The following is a 23,888-nucleotide window of genomic DNA, read 5'->3' on the forward strand; positions in this document are numbered from 1 at the left end:
GTTTCACTTTTATAGTAAATGAGCTGAGAATGGATAAAGGCCTCCACTCAGCAGGTGTGGATGGAGGAGGGGAGAGTGGAGAGAGAGATCTGAGCAGAGGGTATGAGACTAAGGAGCTGGTGGAAGGTGGGGGTCTAGACTGACTCCCCTGTTCCTGGCTTAGGTGACTGTGATGACCAGCCCACTGGCTTACATAGGAAACACAGGGGGAGAATCAGGCTTGGGAGGAAGTTGATTTATTTCGCTTTGAAAAGACTGAGGTGAGTATGGGACATCCATGTGGAAATAGCCAGTATGCAAGACACGAGAGTGTTTGGGGCTAGAGACCCTCACCATGGACATCAGTGAGGTCACCCAGGATGAGTGGGGAGGGAGAGGAAGCAGGCATCTGATGGTCGTTCAGTCGCTAAACTGTGTCCAACTCTTTGTGACCCCATGGACTGCAGCACGTCTGTGGTCTACTATCTACCGGAGTTTGCTCCAATTCAGGTCCTTTGAGTTGGTGATGCCATCTAACCATCTCCTCAGGAAACTGATGTTTTAGGTGAAGTAGAGCAGGACAATCCAGGAAAGAAGACTGAGTAAGAGAAGTCAGAAACGCAGCGGGGAGCCAGGAGGCAGCATGTTAGGGAGGCCAGGGCGGATTTCAGAAGAGACAGTGGACAGAGTTGTCAGGTTCCTAGGGAGGGTAAGTCTGATAAAAGCCAAAAATAAGGGGCCTGGTTGGTAGAGCAAGGCCTGTAACATAACTGGTGGGCTTGAGGAACAGCCTTATCGAGGAGGAGGGCTGCCCTTCACTGACAGGGGAGATGTAAAGAGCTGGGAAGGAGAACCTCCTTGTTCTAGTTCCTCAGGTCAGTTCAGTCCAGTCGCTCAGTCGTGTCTGACTCTTTGTGACTCCATGAACCACAGCACGCCAGGCCTCCCTATCCATCACCAACTCCCAGAGTTTACTCAAACCCATGTCCATCAAGTCAGTGATGCCATCCAACCATCTCATTTCGTCCCCTTCTCCTCCCACCTTCAATCTTTCCCAGCATCAGGGTCTTTTCCAATGATTCAGCTCTTCACATCAAGTGCCCAAAATACTGGAGTTTCCGCTTCAGCATCAGTATTTCCAATGAAAATTCAGGACTGATTTCCTTTAGGATGGACTGGTTGGATCTCCTTGCAGTCCAAGGGACTCTCAAGAGTCTTCTCCAACACCATAGTTCAAAAGCATCAATTCTTCTATGCTTAGCTTTCTTTATAGTCTAACTCTCACACCCATACATGATTACTGGAAATACCATAGCTTTGACTAGAAGGACCTTTGTTGGTAAAGTAATGTCTCTGCTTTTTAATATGCTGTCTAGGTTGGTCATAGCTTTTCTTCCAGGGAGCAAGTGTTTTTTAATTTCATGGCTGCAGTCACCATCTGCAGTGATTTTGGAGCCCCTCAAAATAAAGTCTCTCACTGTTTCCATTGTTTTCCCATCTATTTGCCAGGAAGTGATGGGACCAGATGCCACGATCTTAGTTTTCTGGATGTTGAGTTTTAAGCCAACTTTTTCATTCTCTTCTTTTACTTTCCTCAAGAGGCTCTTTAGTTCTTCTTTGCTTTCTGCCATAAGGGTGGTGTTCCTAGCCAGGAGCTAGTCCACATTCTCCAGGGCACCTCTGATGAGGAAGAACTTTTGGGGATGGAATTCAGTGCCTCCTGATTGTCAGGTCCTGTGTTAGACATTTCATGCAAATAATGTCACCATAGTCCTAGGAGGGGACAGCCTAATCTCCCTTTTCAAACAGAGGACATCAAGGCTTAGTTGAGTCACTTATTCCTCTCTGTTCCACCGGCCAGGTCACAGCCTCCAAAGCAGATCTGTGAAGAGCCAGCCCTTTGTCTCTCACTGGCTCAAGTTGCTAAAACTGATAAGGAAAGAAGATAGTCTTGGGCCAGACACAGGGTAGATTTCCACCACTGAGGCCACCACAGAAGCAAGTTAAATCAATGGGCAGAACAGAGATAAGACACTGCACAAAGCAGCTTTCTTTTCCGGGAGCAAAGATCAGCTAGGGAGGGGTGGAGGTGGGGGCAGGTAGGGGAGAAAGTCTGCAAATCTCCCTCTTAAACAATCAGACAGTTCAAGGCTGCTTGTGAGGAAATACACGGGCCCACTTCTTATTTCTAAGATTGGTGCTCATTTTTAAATTAATACTTTTACAGCGTTTGACTATATTCTGAGATTGGTTTTATTGCTAAAATCTGCATTTTAAAGATAAACCAAGACCCAGGGTCTTGCACATGTGCTTTTCTGCTATTTAGGAAATGAACTGCCCAGCCACAGTTCATTATTGAGAGCACAGCGTTGGGATCTCTCTAGATGATCCCTCAAGGAATTCCATCGCTAATCACAACACCAAACATGTGCCCGCGGACCTTACAGTGGCTTCCAAAGCCCTATATATCCGCCATTCAGTTCCCCTTTTAAAGGAAAAATAATCCATGACACTTGTTAAAGGTGAGTAGGCAGACTCTTTCAGAGGCTACCGCAATGGCGTTTTGGAGTAAGGGCCACTAAGCTCAATACAATGACCGGGGGGAAGTTACAGTCAAGGAACGGGGCTGCGGGCAGGAGTGGGGTGGTCAGTGGGTGGAAAATGACCGAGCAGGCCAGGGTTGTAAGATACCAGTGCTGGGGGATGAGGAATTTCATTAGCTCCCAAAGGTAAGGATTTTCCTTTTAACTGACCCAGCAGGATTCATGCTAAGACTGGACTAAACAGGCCAAGGACAGGGCCCGAGGTCAGGGACTTGTCAGAAAGGGAACTCGGGAGGCTGAATCGAACTCGGTCAAAGGAGACGGGCTCTGGCAGCCTCCCTGACTTCGTTGCCAAGAGTGCTCCCAGCCTGCTCACAGGGCTCCTCCTGGCCCCCTCTGTGCTTGCGCGGTCCCTCCCCAGGAAGGCCTTTCACAGCGGCAATCGGCCCCGCGGGTCCTTCCAGTCTCCCCTCTCAGAGAGCGCCTGTCCTGAGCACAGGTCCTCCCGCCCCCACGCCCCCTGCCTCTCTCCTGCGTGCTTTCCTCCACGGCACCATCTGCCAAGCCGTTTACCTGTACATTTTGTTTATAGTCCCTTTCTCCTCCAGGAGAATGTCAGTCCCATGAGGCAGGAATTTGCTGTCTCCCCAGTGCCTGGAATGGCATCTGGCATGTCAGAGGGGCTCACGCTTTGTTGAATGCATTGAATGCCTGGATGCTGAGGGTCTCCATAATACCTTCAGATCTTGATTATCTACGTCCATAGCAAAGGATGACAGTCTCCAGGGTCGGAAGCCCCTTCCAGCCAACTCATAGCTTACTTTTACCAGGTGTTATTTCAACTTGTATACAATAACCCAAGAATCACCTCAGATGTTGCTCAGTCACTCGGTTGTGTTCGATTGTTTGTGACCCCATGGACTGCAGCATGCCAGGCTTCCCTGTCCTTCACCATCTCCTGGAGCTTGCTCAAACTCATGTCCATCGAGTCAGTGATGCCATCCAACCATCTCATCCTCTGTCGTCCCCTTCTCTTCCTGTCTTCAGTCTTTCCCAGCATCAGGGTCTTTTCCAATGAGTCAGCTCTTTGCATCAGGTGGCCAAAGTATTGGAGCTTCAGGTCAGATGAACCCTGGAATATTTGCCACCCATAAGAATTCTAAGGTGTTATGTGCTTAGGCGGGGTTGAAAACGGGAAAAGGAAACCCAGAAATATTGAAACAAAGAAACCCATCTAGGAGTTTGCTGCAGAACACTTCACATGCATACAGGGTCATCTTCCTCAATTGCCAGAGGAATAGATGAGTGCCCCACCCTCCTTTTGTCAAAATCTTGGCTCCCTGTGCACCAACGAGAAACAGAAATACAGACGCAGTTATGAAGAAGGAAAGAGTGGCTTTATTTCTTTGCCAGGCAAAGAGGGAACACAGTAGGATAGCACCTCAAGGATTGTACCCCTTTCCTGGTGAAGTGTTGTTGTTTAGTCACGGATTCGTGTCTGACTCTTTTGCAACCCCATGGACTGCAGCCTGCCAGGCTTCTCTGTCCATGAGATTTCCCAGGCAAGAATACTGGAGTGGGTTGCCATTTCCTTCTCCAGGGCATCTTCCCAACCCAGGGATCAAACCCACTTTGGCAGGCAGATTCATTACCACTGAGCCACCATGGAAGCCCGATTAGAAAAAGATTTGTCTATTTAGGCAGGCGTATGTGATAAGGATCAAGGCAGTAATAGTTTACTTCTGTCTTCTGCAAGTTTCAGAAGGGTGGGGTTGCTGACAACATTAGGGTGTGTGCAGGGTCTGAGGTGGTCTAATCTCCTAATCTTGATGAGTTTCCCTTTAATCCTGTGGTTTTGTGGCTGCTCCTCCCTTGATTAGCAACTGTTTGAATCTGCTCTTTGGAACTCAGAGAAGGTCACGGAGGCTGGAGTCTTGCCTATAAGAAATGGTGAACAAAAAGGCCATTGTGCCTGGGAGTCCCACAGCGCTCTGTTCAGCATCACACCCTCTCTCTTCTCCCGAGAGGTCGTGTACAACAGGCCCTTAGTAGGCAATCACACAAGCTGCTGCTACTATCTGCCGTCAGCATCATCTTCCCTCCAGAGGCCCCACGCGGCGTTTCTCAGGAGCACCCATGCTGGTTAGGAAACCTGTCGGACTGTTCGCTGCCACGCGCCCCTGCTTATTCTTTCCCTGTGCCCAGACTATCATCTCCGCCCTACCCTGTCTCTACCCACTGCCCCCTTATTTCTCATCTCCCTAGTAAGTCCCCACACACCCTGCCAGTCTCAGCTGAAACTGCCTCTACGGGGAGGACTTCGGACTCCCCTGGGCAGGGTTAATCACCTCCTCCAATAGCAGCCAATACAAACACTGTGATTAGGTTGTATTATAATTACTAATTTGTCCCCAAGTCCTCTCCCCAGGAGAACACGGGGGCCTAGAGGGCACAGACGCAACTTACTGTCAGCGCCAAAGAAAAGGTCTCAGCGGGCAGGTGTCTCTCACGCCTCACCCTTGCCTGGGAGGCTGGGGAAAGCCCACTTCAAAAGCGCCTGACACGCTTCTGAGCTTCTGGAGTGCAGGGAGGCTCTGAGAGCAGACTTCACACAGGCTTCCTCTAAGGTGTGTTCTTCCAAAGCAACAGCTGATTTTCAGAGGATTTGAATCTGGCCCAGCAGATGCAAATCTACTGCCCTGAACAAGGCAGCTGTTGAAAAGCTAGTTAAAGCAGCCACTTCCTACCTGTCGGCTCACACTGGCATGTTGACTGGCCACTGTCATTTGGAAAGTGCCAGAAAACAGGTCAGCAAAACTCCACTAAGGCCTTGGAGCCAGATAAAGGAGTGGAGCCAGGGGATCATCTGGCCTGAGTGACAGGCAGGAGTTTTGTCTTTTTATAGCATCCGCAGTAGGAGATCAGTCTCTAGCACAGATTTGATACCCACAAAACAGTTGATAGTGGCTCAGACATGAGTCAGACCATAAAGAAAGCTGAGCACTGAAGAATTGATGCTTTTGAACTGTGGTGTTGGAGAATACTGTTGGGAGTCCTTTGGACTGCAAGGAGATCCAAGTCCATCCTAAAGGAGATCAGTCCTGGGTGTTCACTTGAAGGACTGATGTTGAAGCTGAAACTGCAATACTTTGGCCACGTGATGCGAAGAGCCGACTCATTTGAAAAGACCCTGTTGCTGGGAAATATTGAGGGCAGGAGGAGAAGGGGATGACAGAGGATGAGATGGTTGGATGGCATCACCAACTCAATGGACACGAGTTTAAGTAAACTCTGGGAGATGGTGAAGGACAGGAAAGCCTGGCATGCTGCAGTCCATGGGGTCGCAGAGTCAGACACAATTGAGTGACCGAACAACAACAGACAGTAAAGAATCTGCCTGCAACGCAGGAGACCTGGGTTTGCTCCCTGGGTTGGGAATATGCCCAGAAGAAGGGAATGGCTACCCACTCCAGCTGGACACAACTGAGTGACTGACACTTTCTCTTTCAAACATTTGATGGATGAACGTGCAACTTCAGGGGGAATAAGTTGAGATAAGACGGAGGAGACATTGTATATTGTAGTTGACAGTAATTCTTCATTTTTAGAAGTCCCTCAGTTGTTTCTCTGCGGCTGCCCTGGGCCCTGGTCGCTGCTCGAGGGCTCTCTCTGTGGTGGGCGGGGCTGACCTCTGGCTGCGCTGTGGCGGCTCCTTCCTGGGGCGGCTGCTCTTGTGCGGCCCAGGCTCCAGGGCACAGGGCTCAGTAGCTGCGGCTCATGAGTTTACTTGCCCCGCGGCGTGGGGGACCTTCTTGGACCAAGGACTGAACCCATGTCCTCTGCATTGGCAGGCGGATTCTTAACCACTGAACCACCAGGGAAGCTCCTAGAACTGATTCTTGAACAAGCCATCGAAGGTGGGTCTGGTAGGTGAGCCTCCAAAGTGGCACGTGTAGCAGTAGGCATGGACCACATTGCTGCCCGGGAGTGTGGCCCAGTCAACCGGGGGCCTCCGGGTTGACTAGGTGGAGGGCGCATGTTCCCCTCTGGGCACAGAAGGAAAACTGTCCAGCTTTCCTTGCCCACCTTTGTCCACATAGTGCTCTGGATCTGTTTCAAGAAAGCAATATTTAAAGAACATTGGTAACAGAGGGCACTAAACCACTAGAAAGCCAGGGGTGACCGCCTGCCTCAGTTTAGCTTCAGCCACAGTCCCATGAACTTCTAAGAGCTAAAAATTGCAGGAGACTTTTTAAGAGCGCCACTAACTGTTCCTTCAGGTTGCTTCTGCTTGAAAATCTCTGCAGGTGGGCTAGAATCATTTAAAAGCTCAGCCATATGGGGAGGCCATTTGTGTAGCGCCAGTCATATGCCAGAATGCATGAACTAGGCACTTCTGGGGTATCATTTCATCCTGGGGCTGCAGCCCGAGGGAGGTCCTGGACCCCTTCTGCAGGTGGGCATGGAGGCTCCAAGGTCACGAGGGATTTACTGAAGCTCATCTTCACTGGCAATCTGTCCTAGGCTGGCTGATCCATGCCAATTCAGTATGCAGCTTGCAGATGAGATCAGAAAACACTCATGTTTTAAAAGAACCAAATCTTCTTGATGGATAGCATTTCCTGACCTTTTTGGTGGCTGACATTGTTTGGGTGTCGTAAATCTGATCTGGCACGGAATACCAGGGGTAGATGCAACCTCTCCCGGCTGGGGCTGACAGCATGTTTCCCAAGGCCCTCCTGAAGCCTGGCCAGTTGTTTGGCCTTGGCTTCCGAGTGCAGGCAAAGTCTGAGCGACAGTGAATTGTGTAGAAGAACGAGAGAGCTGTTGTGTTGGACAGGCTCCTGATGGCAATAGTTTTGACTCGCTTTGCAAGTGGCTAGACTGCACAGTGGCACTGCTTCTTGGAAAAATCACCCCGCTGATACATCACAGGGAAGCACGTAGGGGGAAGAGGCGCAGAATGTAAGAGGTTGGCACTGTCTGTTCCAACTAGCAAAAGCAGCAGAAAGACGCGAATGCAGTAATTCTAACCTTGTTAAACTAAAAACATTTCTCAGGTCCTCTTGGGAAACTTTATTTTGCTTCCCAAGGAAGGAAGTGAATCGGCTTCTTCGAGGTCAGTTTCATTTGGAAATTTTCCTTTTTCACTTTCCATCTAATTGGCACACAAGAAGAGTAGACATAACCTGAAAATGTCAAGCAAAAATCTGGAGGTTTGGAATGAGTCTCATTTTTAAAAGGTCTTCCTTTGGGCTTCGCTAGTAGCTCAGTGGGTAAAGAATCTGCCTGCAGTGCAGGAGACCCCGGTTCGATATCTGGGTTGGGAAGATCCCCTGGAGAAGGGAACGGCTGCCCACTCTAGTATTCTGGCCTGGAGAATTCCCTGGACTGTATAGTCTGTGGGGTCTAAAAGAGTCAGACAGGACACAGCGACTTTCACTTTCACTTTGGGTAAACCCATTAAGAAAACTTTGACCCAGGGATTGCACTCTTGAGAATGAAAACTCTAAGACTCCAGGATCCCTGGGTTTAATCTGGCTCTGACACTTATCTTGAGCAAGGAAATTCATTTATCTGTGCTTGTTTTCTAATCTGTAAAATGGAGATAAAACTGTCTACGCATAAGGTTTTTTGTAAAGAGTGAGATAGTCCATGTAACTAGCACAGTACCAGTCCCCCAGACATAGAAAGTACTCAAATTGTTTCTTATTATCTCAAAGACCCAGTCACAAACAGGGGCAAAACTTTATGCAAAGCTGTTCATACAGCACTGTTTACAGTAATGAAAAATCTGAATCTAAAACCCCCCAATTAGGTGACTGACTAAAACAGGCTGCATGTCTGGTCTGGAAAGATGATGGAGCCATTAAAAATGTTGGCTATGAAAGCTATATAATAATTTTTTAAAATGTTAATATAAGCAGGAAAAAGCAGTTACATAATTGCATATGTGGCATATTTACAACTGTACAAAACAAAAACCAAATTCCTTAAATAGCAGGGGAAAGAATGGCAGAAAATACAAGATAATGCATTAGGATGAGCGGACTCCTTCTAATTGAGGGCAGTCTGCACTGAGGCTCACGGGTTGCAGAACCAAGTGTTATTTCAGTTTATTATTACATGCAGAGAAGAGGACCAGAGGGAGGCAGGATAGGCAGAACAGCTTTCCAGACTTTCATAAGTTTAGTTCCAGTTGGAGGATAATCGCTTTACAGTGTCATGTTTGTTTCTGCTGTGCAACGTGAATCAGCCAAAGGTATGCATGTGTCCCCTCCCTCTGGAAGCTCCCTCCCATCCCGCCGGCATCCCTCCCCTCTAGGTCGTTACTGAGCCCTGAGCTCCTGTGTTGTACAGAAGCTTCCTGCCAGCTGTCTGATCTCCACACCGTAGTGTCTATGTTTCAGCGCTATTCTCTCAGTTCGTCCTGCCCTCTCCCTGCCCTGCTGCATCCGCAAGTCCGCTCTGCATGTCCGCACCTCCATCCCTGCCCCACAAACAGGTTCATCAGCACTGCTTTTCTAGATTCCGTATATATGTGTTAGTATACAATATTAATAGGCTCTAGGTTCATCCACTTCAGTTCAACCAACTCAAATTTATTCCTTTCTATGCCTGAGTAATATCCCATTGTCTACATGCACCACAACTTCTTATTCATTCATCTGCTGATGGACAACCAGGTTGCTTCCATGACCTGGCTATTGTAAATAGTGCTGCGATGAACATCGTGTTGCATGTGCCTTTTACATGATGGGTAGTCGGTCCTCTGAACCCTTCGGTAATCTAGCTTGGATTTTCCCTTATTTAGGACACAGTCTCATGTTTCCATGCCAGTTTCTCATCAACTTTTACTGTGGTCGCTATGAATGTTCTAGCGGACCCTTGGTCAGGGAAGCCAGTGAGGCCAAGGAACTGGAGTCAAGCCAGTCGGTGCGAGCCGCATTGGCTTTCAGGGACCAGATCCACTGGGTATAACAAGTGTGTCCTGAAAACACTTTATGTTGTCTTTCTCACGCATGACACCACCCTCCAACCTGCCCCTCCCTTTCCACTCTCATTCCCAGGCCTCTTTACACTTCTGCTGTGAGGGTGGCGCTGTGCTGCAGATGGAGCTGGGTGAGCCTCAGCTCCTGCCTGCAGAGGGGTGGTCCCTACCACAGAGAGGGCAGACAGACAAACACTCCCCAGGGCAAAGGATGGGGCCAAAAAGGGGCAGCGGTGCTGAGGCCCAACTGGGAGGGCACATGGGGCCGGAGCCTGGGAGTGCTGGTGGAGGTCTGGACCCAGCAGAGCCTTCCAAGCCGAGGAAGAGCGGGTACGAAAGCACAGGGACAAAGGCACCATGAAGGCAAGACGTCATGGGGCTAGTCCGTGGGGTTCAGTCGGGGAAAGAATAAGGAAGAGTCAGCATGAAATTAAAAGACGCTTGCTCCCTGGAAGAAAAGTTATGACCGACCTAGACAGCATATTAAAAAGCAGAGACATTGCCAACAAAGGTCCATCTAGTCAAGGCTATGGTCTTTCCAGTAGTCATGTATGGATGTGAGAGTTGGACTTTAAAGAAAGCTGAGCGCCGAAGAATTGATGCTTTTGAATTGTGGTATTAGAGAAGACTCTTGAGAGTCCCTTGGATTCCAAGGAGGTTGAACCAGTCAATCCTAAAGGAAATCAACCCTGAATATTCATTGGAAGGACTGATGCTGAAGTTGAAGCTCCAGTACTTTGGCCACCTGATGAGAACTGACTCACTGCAAAAGACCCTGATGCTGGGAAAGATTGAAGGTGGGAAGAGAAGGGATGACAGAGGATGAGATGGTTGGATGGCATCACCAACTCGATGGACATGAGTTTGAGTGAACTCCGGGGGTTGGTGATGGACAGGGAGGCCTGGTGTGCTGCGGTCCGTGGGATTGAGGAGTCAGACACGACTGAGCGACTGAACTAAACTGAGCATGTGAAGAGGCCACAAGCCATAGGCAGCCTGAGCCGTACAGAGCCATACAACCGTCAGTGGCAGTCCTGAAGCAGGGGAGAGACATCCTCATTCTTTCAGGGGGATGACGCTGGTAAGCATGGAGGATGAGCTTGTCTATTGAGTGTGACCAGTGGCGGGTACACGAGGAAGTGGCTACAATAGTCTGAGAATCGCTTTCTAGGGCTTTATAGGGAGCTGCAGTGGGAAATGGGTTGAGGAACCAGATCAGGGAGCTGGGCCTGAGGTGGAGGTGACAGCTCTGGCTGCCTGGTTGAATCTTGGGGGTCGGCAGTCAGAGAAATCAAGGATGTAGACGGCTACGGCCATGCCATCAACCAGGATAAGATATTTCAGAGATGAGTTTGGTGGGGGAATGAAGATGACCTCAGCTTGGGACCGGGTGAGGAAAATGTGCTGGAGGTGGGGAAGAGGCAGTTGATTAGAGAGGTCTGGCCTTCAGAGAACAGTTTAGGCTGGAGGTACTGATAAGGATTGATGCTTTCAAACTGGGGTGCTAGAGAAGACTCTAGAGTCCCTTGGACAGCAAGGAGATCCAACCAGTCCATCCTTTAGGAAATCAGTCCTGAATGTTCATTGGAAGGACTGATGCTGAAGCTGAAACTCCAATACTTTGGCCACCTGATGTGAAGAGCTGATTCATTTGAGAAGACCCTGATGCTGGGAAAGACTGAAGGCAGGAGAAGGGGATGACAGAGGATGAGATGGTTGGATGGCATCACTGACTCAATGGACATGACTTTGAGCAAGCTCCAGGAGATAGTAAAGGACAGAAAGGCCTGGCATGCTGCTGTCCATGGGGTCACAAAGAGCTGGACACAAATGAGCGACTGAACAATTGATAAAGAAGGAGATACACAGAGTGAGCAGATGCTCCAGGAAGAGATGAGGTTACCCTGGTGGACTAGACAACAGAATTCTAAATAAAACCTCAAGACACCCAATCTTCAAATAGATTTGACAGAGGTTTGTGTGTGGTTTACTGAGGTTCTAAACTGTGTGAAAATTGTTTTCTTTTCCATGTGTATGCCTGACCAATTTTCATTTCAAGTTTTTGATCCATTTGTTCTTGCTGACTCTGACAATGCTGTGATGCAAACTGAACAGGAGGCTTCAGAACTGGAGAGAACCTGGGTTCCTGTCCCAGCTCCCTGAATGAGCACGAGGCAGGTAAGCCTGACTGTTTCCTACCCTGCAGAAGAGGGAGAATGAAATCCAACACTCACAGAGTTGTTACTCACTTACAGTATGTGTCTGCTTGGTAACAAAAAAGCATGTAAGCTCAATCTTATAGGATATTATATAAACTAAACCAAAAGGCTTCTCTGGGTAACATCATTTATAAAATTTATAATCCTTAGGCCCAGACTGGCATATTTTAAGCTGAAAATGTGGTTAAATGTTTGCACTGGTTCTAGCAATTATTAAAAAGTGGACTAGAAAATTCTAGATGACAGGGTACATTTGTTTTTATTCCCATCCTGACTTTTCAAAAAAAAAAAAAGAGAGGAAAAAAAGGCTAGTATACAAATTACATATGCTAGATGAGCTCAGGCGTTCAAAAATGCATTATCATTTTCACAGTCATCTAATTTAGAGACAGTGGAACAAGTCCAAGTAACAATTTTATTTTTGTCTACAGCACAATTTTTTACATACACTTTAGTGGTTTTGACAGTGGTACTTTTGAGCAGATTTCAAATGAATCCACAAAAGTTAATATACTTAAAATTAAATATACACAAAAAACAAGAGGCATCCAGATGCTCAGAGCCATGCAGAAGGGATGGTCTGGTTGGCGTTTTCACTGGGTACCTTGCCTATTTGGGGTTGCAGAGAGTCGGACATGACTGAGCAACTATTAACTTTCACTTTTGCCTGTTTCAGAATTCATCAGCAAAAGGCAGTTCTTCTGCTCCTCATTCCCATATAACTTATCAAAGTCAGAGTTCTAAGCATACACACACACACAAAATAAACCCTCCTTTAAGGCTACATCAGTACAAAATTTCAATGAACTGAATTCAATATACTGTCAAACTAACAATTCCAGTGATCTTACCCAATCACTAGAAAACAGGCAATATCAGCACCCGATCTAAATGCAAGGTTATTTATTAAAACACCAACAGGAGATTAACCAAAAAGCAACTAATATGTTAATCTTAATATAAGACATTGAAGAAAAACCAAAAACAATATATTAAATATCACTCCACTGAGCCAGGCTGTAACTGATGGACAACAGACACGTGAGTTTGTCAAACAGTGCTTTAGATACTTTTCTAAGATAAAAAGTGTATCAGGAGATGCAAAAGAAAGGGAGAAATGTGAATTTATGCATTGAGTTCCACAACTTAAAATGACTATCAAACCGATAATATAAAGCTAAGTGACAATAACTTAACCACTGGGCACCAGACAGGTATGACCACTATTCACTGTAATTCACAGCGCTCTTCAGGAGTGTTCGGTGGACGGCCAAGCCAGCAATCCTGTCTTAATACAGACTGGATACTCCTCTGTGGGAAAAGACCCCGAAGAAGTCACGGCAAAGGCATAGAGAAAAAGTTCAACCTTTTGAAAAAGTTAGTGATATCAAAATGCTTTTCTATCGCTGGGAAACCAAACTAGGTCAAATATGTGGCCCAAAGCAGCATGGAATTCAGAGTCAGAGGTTGGCAGGAAAGTTTTGGAAAAGTTGCAGCTTTTAAAAATTGGCAATCTCTCCATGCTTAATAAAACTATCAGAGAAGAGGTATAATGTTTGTTCATTTGTGGAATGTTGACAGACTGCTGCAAAAATTCACATGAATGAAGAACCGCACAGATGTGCTTCAATGAAGTATTTTTTAAAAAATTTACAAAAAACTGAAGTTTCTATTTAAAAAATAACTACGTATGCCAAGATGAAACATGGTAAAAAGTAGTGTAATTTCTAGTCATGATTCTTTTAACAGCTAATGGGAAAGTGATAGAAATCATTTTCTCTTAAAAAGGAAGTTTTGTTATTGCACTGACTTTTACAATCTGACCTAGTAATTTAGAAAAATCATGTAGTAAAATCTGTAAAATTAAAATACAAAATCCTGGTTTGTAAACATCAGTTGGCCAAGTCTCTCCAGAGTCCTTCATGATAGTGGAATGGAATGAATAATTAACTCACTACCTTATTTACTTGCTGTGAGGGGGAAAATCCCAGAACACAGCTTTCATAACTTTCACAGTAATTATATTCAAAAGATATCAAGAAAGTCAGTGCAGTTGTCTTCTTTTCTTCCTCTGTGCAATTTTCAGCTCTTATCCCACTCTTCAGTGCCATAACTGAAATAATACTGGTTTGGAGACCTAGTACAGATTGGTCATAAATGTCGCATAAAATCTGTAGGACTTCGGTAAAGATATTTCCAAATGGCATAGTAATGCACTGCAGCTGCCGTGGCCACAAACAGGTGCCAGATGGCATGCGCAAATGGAATGATGCCATCGCTCTTGAAGAACACAACTCCCAGGCAATAAATTAAGCCCCCGCAGGCAAGTTCGTGAAGTCCATCCGTGTTGTTCTGTCAACAGAGGAAAAAAACGAAAAGGTTTGGATGTTACTCTGATGACAGCTAAAACCATCCCTGCAAATGCCCCCTAAGTCTCCTGATTTTCCAGACAACAAAGCAGCTCTGCACAAACAGAATCCTTATCTGTACACATGAACTACACTTAAATCGACCTGGATTAACCTCGGAAATCAGCCGTCTGCATCTCACCAAGCAATCAGGTTATAGGTTCCAAGGCAAACAGCAGCATCTTCTGCTCATCTATAGCTTGTTTAAGCAGACTGCAATCGCATCTAAAATGAATGGTCATTCATTTGATAAAGTACAGTCCTTGGCTTTCATCTTTCTCTTGAGCAGCCTTCTTCCCTACTAAGATACACTCAAGCCGCTCTGCTTATAATCCACATCTCCAGCACGGTTTTCACTCCCTTTGTCTTCCTCAAACTCTGTTCTACACTAACCACTTTCCTCAGACTCCTCCTGTTTCTGTGAGCTTGTGGCTCCCTTACAGCTGACATAGCCAGAAGGAAAATCCTTGCTAGGGTGACCTCTGAGATCGTATAGCACAATACAGTTCCTAGCCTTCTAGATGCACCAGGCCTTTGTGTCTTTGTGCTTGGGAGTGTTTTAGCTCAGCAGGAAATTAACAGTCAGGTGTGCTTTAGCACAAAAAGGAGACTTTATAAAGTACTCTTGGTTTTCAAAGCCCTTGACTCATCTACAAGATGAGACCGGGCTGTGTGAATGGCAGGTGAAGAGAACAGAGGCAGGGCTCAAGATGCTGATGGACAAACTCACGAGGGTTTCTGGAGACCAGAACAGGGAGGTCTCCGGTTCCGCAGGGTGAGTGGGAACCTACAGCAGCTTGTGGCCAGGCCTTGGAAGGGACAACGGTGGGGGTGTTCTGGAGGCCTGGGCCCTGCAGCCTTGGGAGCCTTGGAGCAGGGCCCTGCAGAAGTCCAACAGGGGACTGGGGGGCCCCGGTGCGTGGGCTGCCTGTGCCGAGGTGAGGGCGATGGCCACATTGGACACAGAGCCAGGCGTGAGGAACCAGGCCGGGGGCGAGGGCCAGCCCCATCTTCAAAATTCACATAGGCACCGTGGTGTTCTGCAGGATCAAACAATGAGGAAGGAGACTTCTCAGATTGCTCCTTAACCTTGGTCAGATGGGACATCAGTCAGATTTAATTTTCTTTAAAAAGTAAAACATAGCAAAACAAAACACCAGACACATTTATTATTTCCTAGAGGTTATAGAGCAATTAATATCCATTAATAAGAGTACATCATAAGAAATGCTGGGCTGAAAGAAGCACAAGCTGGAATCAAGATTGCCGGGAGAAATATCAATAACCTCAGATATGCAGATGACACCACCCTTATGGCAGAAAGCCCAAGAAGAACTAAGGAGCCTCTTGATGAAAGTGAAAAAGTTGGCTTAAAGCTCAACATTCAGAAAATGAAGATCATGGCATCTGTTCCCATCACTTCATGGGAATTAGAAGGGGAAACAGTGGAAACAGTGGCTGACTTTATTTTTTAGGGCACTCCAAAATCACTGCAGATGGTGATTGCAGCCATGAAATTAAAAGATGCTTACTCCTTGGAAGGAAAGTTATGACCACCCTCGATAGCATATTCAAAAGCAGAGACAGTACTTTGCCAACAAAGGTCCATCTAGTCAAGGCTATGGTTTTTCCAGTGGTCATGTATGGATGTGAGAGTTGGGCTGTGAAGAAAGCTGAGCGCCGAAGAATTGATGCTTTTGAACTGTGGTGTTGGAGAAGACTCTTGAGAGTCCCTTGGACTGCAAGGAGATTCAACCAGTCCATTCTGAAGGAGATCAGTCCTGGGTGTTCATTGGAAGGACTGATACTAAAGCTGAAACTCCAATACCTTGGCCACCTCATGCGAAGAGTTGACTCACTGGAAAAGACCCTGATGCTGGGATGGCAGGAGGAGAAGGGGACGACAGTGGATGAGATGGCTGGATGGCATCACCAACTCAATGCACATGAGTTTGAGTGAACTCCAGGAGTTGGTGACGGACAGGGAGGCCTGGCATGCTGTGATTCATGGGGTCGCAAAGAGTCGGACACGACGGAGCAACTGAACTGAACTGAGTAATACAAAATTCCCTGTATACATGTATTAGGGACATTTTCCTTAGAGAGGGTTAGGTTTTCCTAACAGAGGGTTAGGATTCTTACAGGAGCATCTGACCTCCCAGTGAAGAGTCACTCATCTAACATAGCCTCCTTATTTTAGAGATGAAGAGACTAAAGTCAGAGAGATAAGTACTGCTTTATCAACTTTCAAAGAACCAGAACATGGTTAATCTTAAAACCAGATTATGTCTGCTTCATTATCAACACCATTACTGTGTTTCTATGTCCCTATTAAACGTTTGAAACATTCATTTAATCTTCATAACCCTAAATTAAGTATTTTTATCCCAACTCCACAGATGAGAAACCTGGAACACACAGAGGATAAATAATTTGCCCACGGCCATGGAGCCTTTAAGTACCAGAATCAGGATTTGAGTCAAGACCAAGGTGTTTTGTTTCCTGAAGTTACATTCCTTTTTTAGAGAGGGAGCAAAGTCTTTTAAAGACTGATGATTCATTTATATAGTGTAATGCATAGATATTAAGTGGACTGTAAGGTTTTGTGAAATGCACACTTTTATGAAATTCATATCACCCCTATGAAGATACACAAATATCCTAACACTCCAGAAAGTTCTTTGGTGACCCTTCCCAATCCTAGACAACCCCTTCCACTAAGGCAACCATTGTTCTTGTTGCTATTACCACAGACTAAGCCTCTCCATTCTAGAAGCTCACATAAATGGAATTATACTGTATGTACAGTTCTGCGTCTGGCTTCTTTTTTGCTCAATATAATATTTTTGGTGCTAGTGATAAAGAACTCGCCTGCCAATGCAGGAGATGTAAGAGATGCGGGTTCGATCCCTGGGTCAGGAAGATCTCCTGGATGAGAAAACAGCAACCCACTCCAGTATTCTTACCTGGAAAATCTCATGGATAGAGGAGCCTGGCGGGCCACAGTCCATGGGGTTGCAGAGTCAGACACGACTAAAGCGACTTAGCTCGCAAGTGTGCACATGTATGCATGCTGGTGCTAATGTCATTCATTCCTTTCTATTACTTGGCATTTCATTAAGTTTTAATATCATTTCCATTTGGGGGCTATCATGAATAAAATTTAATCCTTAAACTGTTTTACAAGTCCTTTTGTAGATACATGTTTTCATTTTTGCTGAACTATAAATGTGTGCTTAATTTTATAATAAACTGCTAAGCAAATTACCAAAGTGGTTACATTTTATATTTTCCAAAACAATGAATCGAGGCTCTAGTTATTTCACATCCTTGTTGGTATTTGGTGGCGTCAGCCTTTTTAATTTAACTATTCGGTATGGTGTGGTGGTAAGCTTTTAATGTTCATTTTCGTGATTTCAGAGATGATTGGTGACATTGAGCAGTTTTTCAAGGGTTTACTGGATACTTGTATCTCTTTCTCTTTTTATTATTGATTTAGAGTGCTACAGTGTGTTTGGTACATATCCTTTGTCAGATACATATAGAGAAACCAAATTTCTCCCAGCCTGAGGCCTGACTGTTCAAGTTCATTGATCTTTTCTTCTGCAGTATCCCATCTGTTCTTAAATTCCTCCGATACATTTTTTTTTTCAACATATAGTTTTCAGATCTAGAATTTTCATTAGGCTTTTCTTGCTTATCTAGCAATATTTGTTTAGTTAATGGATGCCAAGAGTACAGATTTTGTTGTTTTCCAAACGTTGAGTTTGTTCTGCCATTTATTTACTAGAGGATCAACTTTATCCTTTGAGGTTTCTGGGCTTTGTTATGGGAGTGCCACAGCTTTGTCTAAGATGTGATCTTGCTAGGGTCAATGGAATACTTATTTTGCTCTGCGTGGTCTCTCCATTCTGGCTGGTTGGAACTCTGGGATCTCCAGTACTGGGCTCATTCAGGAATATCCACTTACTTCACAGCCTTTCAACAGCTATCTTCAACCAGGGTATGCAGCGTCTTGCCCAGCACAAATGCAGCTTAGTATTTGGGCAAGGGCACAAGGAAATCCCTTTGCAGATTTCTGGAGACTCTTCTCTGTGAAGCTCCCTCGTCTCCAGGACCCTGCCCCAGCCCAGTGAGCTGAACTGTTGGTTTGTTTCCTCCACCCAGATGGCTGCTCCTGGACTCCACTTTCTTTCACTGTAGTTTGGAAAGCATTCCAAACAGGGAGAAAACTGCAGTGCATTTGAAGCTCATCTTTTGGTTTCTCTCTCAAGAATCACAGTCCTATATGTCTGTGTCCAATGCCAAAAAATTGTTATTCATGCACTTTTGTAGCATTTTTATAGCTCTTTGTGGTAGAAGGGTAATTCTGACACTCGTTATTCTGACTGCAACACCAAAGGTTTGAGTCTTCATCATCTGTGCTGTTCCTGCTCCTTCAGATGCCTGGTTCCTTTTGACCTGGTCTCTGCTCACCGGTTTCATCACAGAACTTGTGTCATCTGCACGGTCACACCCCTCACATGTCTATGCACATTCAGACGCTGCTTCCTTGTGCCCGGGCCTCCCTCCACGCTGGGTCCGTCTCCGTGCCACCTGCGCCACTCTTCCGCCTCTTGGCTCCCGTCTGTCCTTCTGAATCAGCATGAATAGCATTTCCTCGGGTATTCTGTTAGGCCCTCCCAGAGTAGGCTGCACTTTCCCCAAAGCCTTATAAAACTTGATGACCACTTCTTATTTTATATGAATGGTATTTTTCTGCTTGAGTCTAAGTTCTACCAGGGCAAGGGTGGGGATTTTCCTGTTTGATAAACGTGAACAGTAGTCACCTGTTATTGTGCCACTTGAAAATGTCCATGAAAGATTTACACTAGTAAAAATACTGGATAAACTTGTTTTTACGATACCCAGAGGGAATTTACCTGAAGCTTCACTCTAACGATTAGTAACCTATCACCCAGACCTTGCTCTGGGTGTCCTCAATCGCCTTCCAGGCAGATTTTCTCACTTCTGTCTTTCACCTCCCTCCTCTCACCATTCCCTGATGCCTTTACCAACTAAACTATATATATTTTCGGTGCAAGGTAAATTACTAAAGCCATTATAAATCTTGTATCTCAAAGAACATATCTCGTTACAATCTCATAAAGCATACCCTTTGAAAAAACACAAGCAAACATAAATCCTAAATATTTTACAGGCATTTTTGTGACCAGAGCGAGAACTATATACAGCAAAATTCTTACAAAGTGCCTGTGAGCTCAGGAGTGAAATTACAGGTACATTTCTGACCCTTGCAGGCTAAGAAGAGAGTTCAACTAAACAAACCATGACTTCCTTAATTAATACAGTAGCCAGTGCCCAAAAATGCAGAGTATAGACTGGAAATACATAAGCTAAAAGCACAAGTGAGCAGTGGGTGGGATTGTGAGGTCGTTACGTTATTGTTCCAAACTGACAAATACACATGGATTTCTCAATACTGATTAGTCTGACTCCTACAGGTAATGCCACATTTTCACTCAGTAAAGTCCCCAAAGGACAATTTCAAGCAAAGTTAAAAAAAAAAAAAAAAGCACTTTCCTGGGAAAGAGAAATAATACGACTTAAAAGCAAGTGAAAGGAAATGTAAGAGTGAAGGGATTCAAGAAATATCCAATAAAATGTTGAGCCAAATGACCTTTTGAAGTCCTTCCAATGCTTAAATTTTAAGAAGTCATTAATTTAACTGTTTACAATAGCCAAGACATGAAAACAACCTAAATGTCCATCAACAGAGGAATGAATAAAGAAGATGTGGTACATATATACAATGGAATATTACTCCACTATAACTGAGTAATATTTTTAATATTACAAGCCATTAAAAAGGATGAAATAATGCCATTCTCAGCAACATGGATGGACCTGGAGACTGTCATACTGAGTGCAGTCAGTCAGAGGAGAAACACTGTATGACGTCCTTTATATGATACTGAGTGCAGTCGGTCAGGGGAGAAACACTGTATGACGTCCTTTATATGATACTGAGTGCAGTCAGTCAGGGGAGAAACACTGTATGACGTCCTTTATATGATACTGAGTGCAGTCAGTCAGAGGAGAAACACTGTATGACGTCCTTTATATGTGCCATCTAAAAAGAAGTGAAACAAATGAACTTATTCACAAAACAGATACAGACCCACAGACTCAGAAGAGGAAGTTATGGTTGCCAGGAGGGGAGGATGGCAGGAAGGGCCAGGGAGGGAGTCTGGACTGACGTGCACACACTTATATTTAAAATGGACAACCACAAGGCCCTACTGTACAGAACAGGGAACACTGCTCGATGTCATGTGGCAGCCTGGATGGGAGGGGAGATTGGGGGCGAATGGATACATGTGTATGCAGAGGTACTTTGCTGTGCAGCTGAAACTATCACAGCATTGTTAACTAACTATCCTCCAATATAAAATAAAAAGATTTTTAAAAAATAAAAAAATTTACCCTTGTCCATGGATTTAGGTTTAAGACACTAAGTAACTTAAAAAATTCCCACCTTCACATTATCTCACAGCTCTTTGGGTAAAGGGTGGGAGTGGGGTTATCGCCAAGAACAAATACAGCAGATTACCACATGGAAGGAGACACTTGGGTGTATAGCTTTTCCAAACTGCAGACAGCAAGTAGTGCAAGTTGTAGCACTTTGTAATTTACATATTTTTTCTTTTGAGTCTCTAATAGGCACATTATAACTTCAGAAATAAAAGCTACAGATTGTATCTATAGACATATTAAAAGTCACAGTGATTGGAAAGAAAATAAGGCGAAATAACTAAATTATGAAGAAACTTACCATTGATGTTACCACCAAGGCAGGAGAAAAGCCCATTGTGAGATAGAAAAAGAGCTCAATCACCTTATACCTGCAGAAGAGAAATGTGTTAATATAATTTATCTATTCCTACAACACTTAAACCATTTCCTTGCCATTTTTTTCTTTTGAAAAACAAATGTAAACTCTTAATGAAATGTATTTTCCCTACAGGAGACCATTACAGACTGAAATACTGTAGTTGAGTATAACAATGAACGAATACTTCTTTCAGGATTGTTGTTGTTTAGTCATTAAATCCTATCTGACCCTTCTGTGACCCCATGGACTCTAGCCCTCCTGGCTCCTCTGTCCATGGGATTCTCCAGGCAGGAATACTGGAGTGGGTTGCCATTTCCTTCTCCAGGGGATCCTCCTGGCCCAGGGATTGAATCTGCATCTCCTGCATTGGGAGGTGGATTCTTTACCACTGAGCCACCAGGGAAACCCTTTCAGGATTGATAAGGCATCAAATTCTACATGCTACATGGAAAATGTTCTTTGCCCAAAGTTATCACTGAATCCAATTAACCGTGCACCTTCCCTTTCTAATCCCAGTGTTTGCCTTCACCGTCATTCCAATTCATCACTATAAGACACTGAAATTATGAAGCTGCACAAGGAATAGCTTGGCGCCTCCTCTATCAGTGGCAAAGGGATGGGAGCCTTAAAGAACTAAGGGAATGTGTTTCTGATGGTCTATTTTGTATCTGCACAAACTCTTAATTTGTAAGGCTCATCATCTTAGATGCAGATTATTTGAAAATGCTAAAAAAACACACTGTACTGAAATTCAAGTTATATTTATGCCTAGTCAAACTACACTTTAAGTTTCTCGAAGGCAAGGGCCAAAGTATATTTATGTTTGGATCTGCAGGGCCTAGAACAGTATGTGGCACCATTTAGGTTTTCCCTAATACCTGCCAAACCAAATGGCCAAGGGTGACTCGCATCTCGTTCTTAGTGTTTTGTACTCAAAGTCCACCAGGAAGTAATCATATCAGGGAACTGGGGAAGAATGTGGGTTTGGTTTACATCAGAAGGCCTGAAACAGGATAAAAAATAGTTGTCTTACTTTACTTCCTATTTTATCCAAGGGTATAAATTAGGGGTTTGAGTCTGAGAAGCAAACTGTTCCCTTGGATATATATATATATAATGCATAACACCACTCAGAATTGCTAATTATGGTCAAAAATGCACTTAAGTGAATTTCAAAGTTACAGAGAAGTTAGCTAAAACTACTATTTTCTTCTGAAAAGAGAAAACAATTTATTACTTTGTGACAAGCACACGTTATAGTCAATTCTGAGGGCCATTCTGCCAAAAACAATAGATAAAGAATTTAATAAACTGTATCCAAATAAATGATTTCATGGTTGTGAGTTTCTCAAGTTCAGGCATATGAAATGATGAGAAGAGCCATGGAATAGGAACTAGGCCACCTGGGTCCTAATTCCAGATGTGTCACTGATTTCATGCATGTACTGAATGTTCTCAGTTTTCAAGCACGAAGCAGAAATAGACGACTTGAAGGTCTCTTCTAGAACTAAGATGCTAAATTTCAATAAGCTTTCTTTTTATATTGCTTCACACACTAGGACCTTTGAATACCAGGTTAAAAAAAAATGTGTTCCATGGTGAGGATACTAAGAGTTCATATACCCTTCCAAACATCCCCCTTCCCAGGAGTCTTGGGTTGGAACAGCTGCTGGGCTCCTAACTAGGTTAAGTGTTATGCTGAGGGCTTAATATCGATTATCTTCAACCTTCCTAGAAACTTAGAAAAGCAGTTATTTTTCTCATGTGGTAACTGTAAGTCACAGAGGCAGGCTAGTTTGTAGATACAACTAGTCTGGCTGAGGATGTGAAGTGAAGTCTGACTCATTTCAGAGTCAGAACTGAACTGCCATTGCAGATGAGGGAGAAGGCTACTTTGTCCTTCAGCTACATCATGTGTTACACAGGCACCATTCATTTGTCTACAGCAATCTGTCCACCAGTGATACAGAGCAAATGGTTCTGAAGATTTATTAAAACAATATATATTTTGTTTATGTATTTCTACTATTTTGAAGTACAAATGTAAAGTAAATCATACTGTAATGTAGATAAAATTTAGGAAGTTAATTTTAAAGGTATTAAATGTAAATTATTTTCTCTTACTTTTCATGGTAGAGAAATACATAAATGGTTCCTCCAGCTGCCATGAGCCAGATAAACCAACGCATATGAGATGCCAGGGGTCCAAGTTCACGGAGATTTAACCTAAAAATGTAAACATGACAACAGAGAACAGAAGTGATAAATGAAAGGAATTCATAAAACCTGTGTTTTCCTCTAGTCCTGAAAACTGATAGAGAAGGTAAGAGGATAAGACCAGAAAGAAAAAGCACTCAACATGTGGTGGAGGTATCTGGGCAACTGGGGTAAAATTAATAACTTAAAGAGACATGTACAGGTGAGCCCCAGCACACCACGACACCCGACTTTCCTGATTAGGCGGGCTGCTGCAGAGGCCACTTGCCTTCTCACTCCTGACTGTGTACTTGAGAGCAGACTGTTTACAAAGATTACTGAGAACAAAACCCTCAACTGGATCCCACACACACAACAGATACCTAATACACAGACCAAGTATCTCTGCCAAGAGAAAACATCAGAAGAATTAGCCCAACATATGTCATGCAAGATATTTTGTTAGAATTTAACCATGGACTCCTGTGAAGCCTGAACTTAAAATGCTACAAATTCATCTGTACTAAATTCTGATTAATAGATATGGGGGAAAAAATGTTATTCTGAATGACTATTACTACAAAATTAGTATTTCCAAATGGAAAAGGTACCATCTGCATATCGAAGACTTACATGTGAACAAACTGTTTATTGTAA

General features: G+C 44.4%; 1 protein-coding gene across 16 annotated transcripts in view; it reads right to left on the reverse strand.

The window, feature by feature from the left end:
• Nucleotides 1-23,888, reverse strand: part of MMD (monocyte to macrophage differentiation associated) — an 81,439-nt gene that overhangs the window by 39,837 nt on the left and 17,714 nt on the right. For 8 of the 16 annotated variants that reach the window (XR_011561891.1, XR_011561892.1, XR_011561888.1 and 5 more), the window contains exons 6-7: nt 23,160-23,261; nt 20,976-21,045 (exon numbers count right to left, since the gene is read on the reverse strand). Coding sequence is in view for 11 of the 16 variants with exons in the window: in XM_070772486.1 (XP_070628587.1) it covers nt 20,976-21,045; nt 23,160-23,261 (172 nt within the window). In the remaining 5 variants the exon portion in view is untranslated. Of the gene's footprint in view, nt 1-3,390; nt 3,655-7,654; nt 7,712-12,128; nt 14,085-14,870; nt 15,230-15,286; nt 20,274-20,975; nt 21,046-23,159; nt 23,262-23,888 lie in introns of those variants that run through there. The other 8 variants (XM_070772482.1, XM_070772483.1, XM_070772489.1 and 5 more) reach the window with 6 other exon arrangements.

This window comes from Bos indicus, chromosome 19, assembly GCF_029378745.1.
Source record: "Bos indicus isolate NIAB-ARS_2022 breed Sahiwal x Tharparkar chromosome 19, NIAB-ARS_B.indTharparkar_mat_pri_1.0, whole genome shotgun sequence".
Classification (NCBI taxonomy): domain Eukaryota; kingdom Metazoa; phylum Chordata; class Mammalia; order Artiodactyla; family Bovidae; genus Bos; species Bos indicus.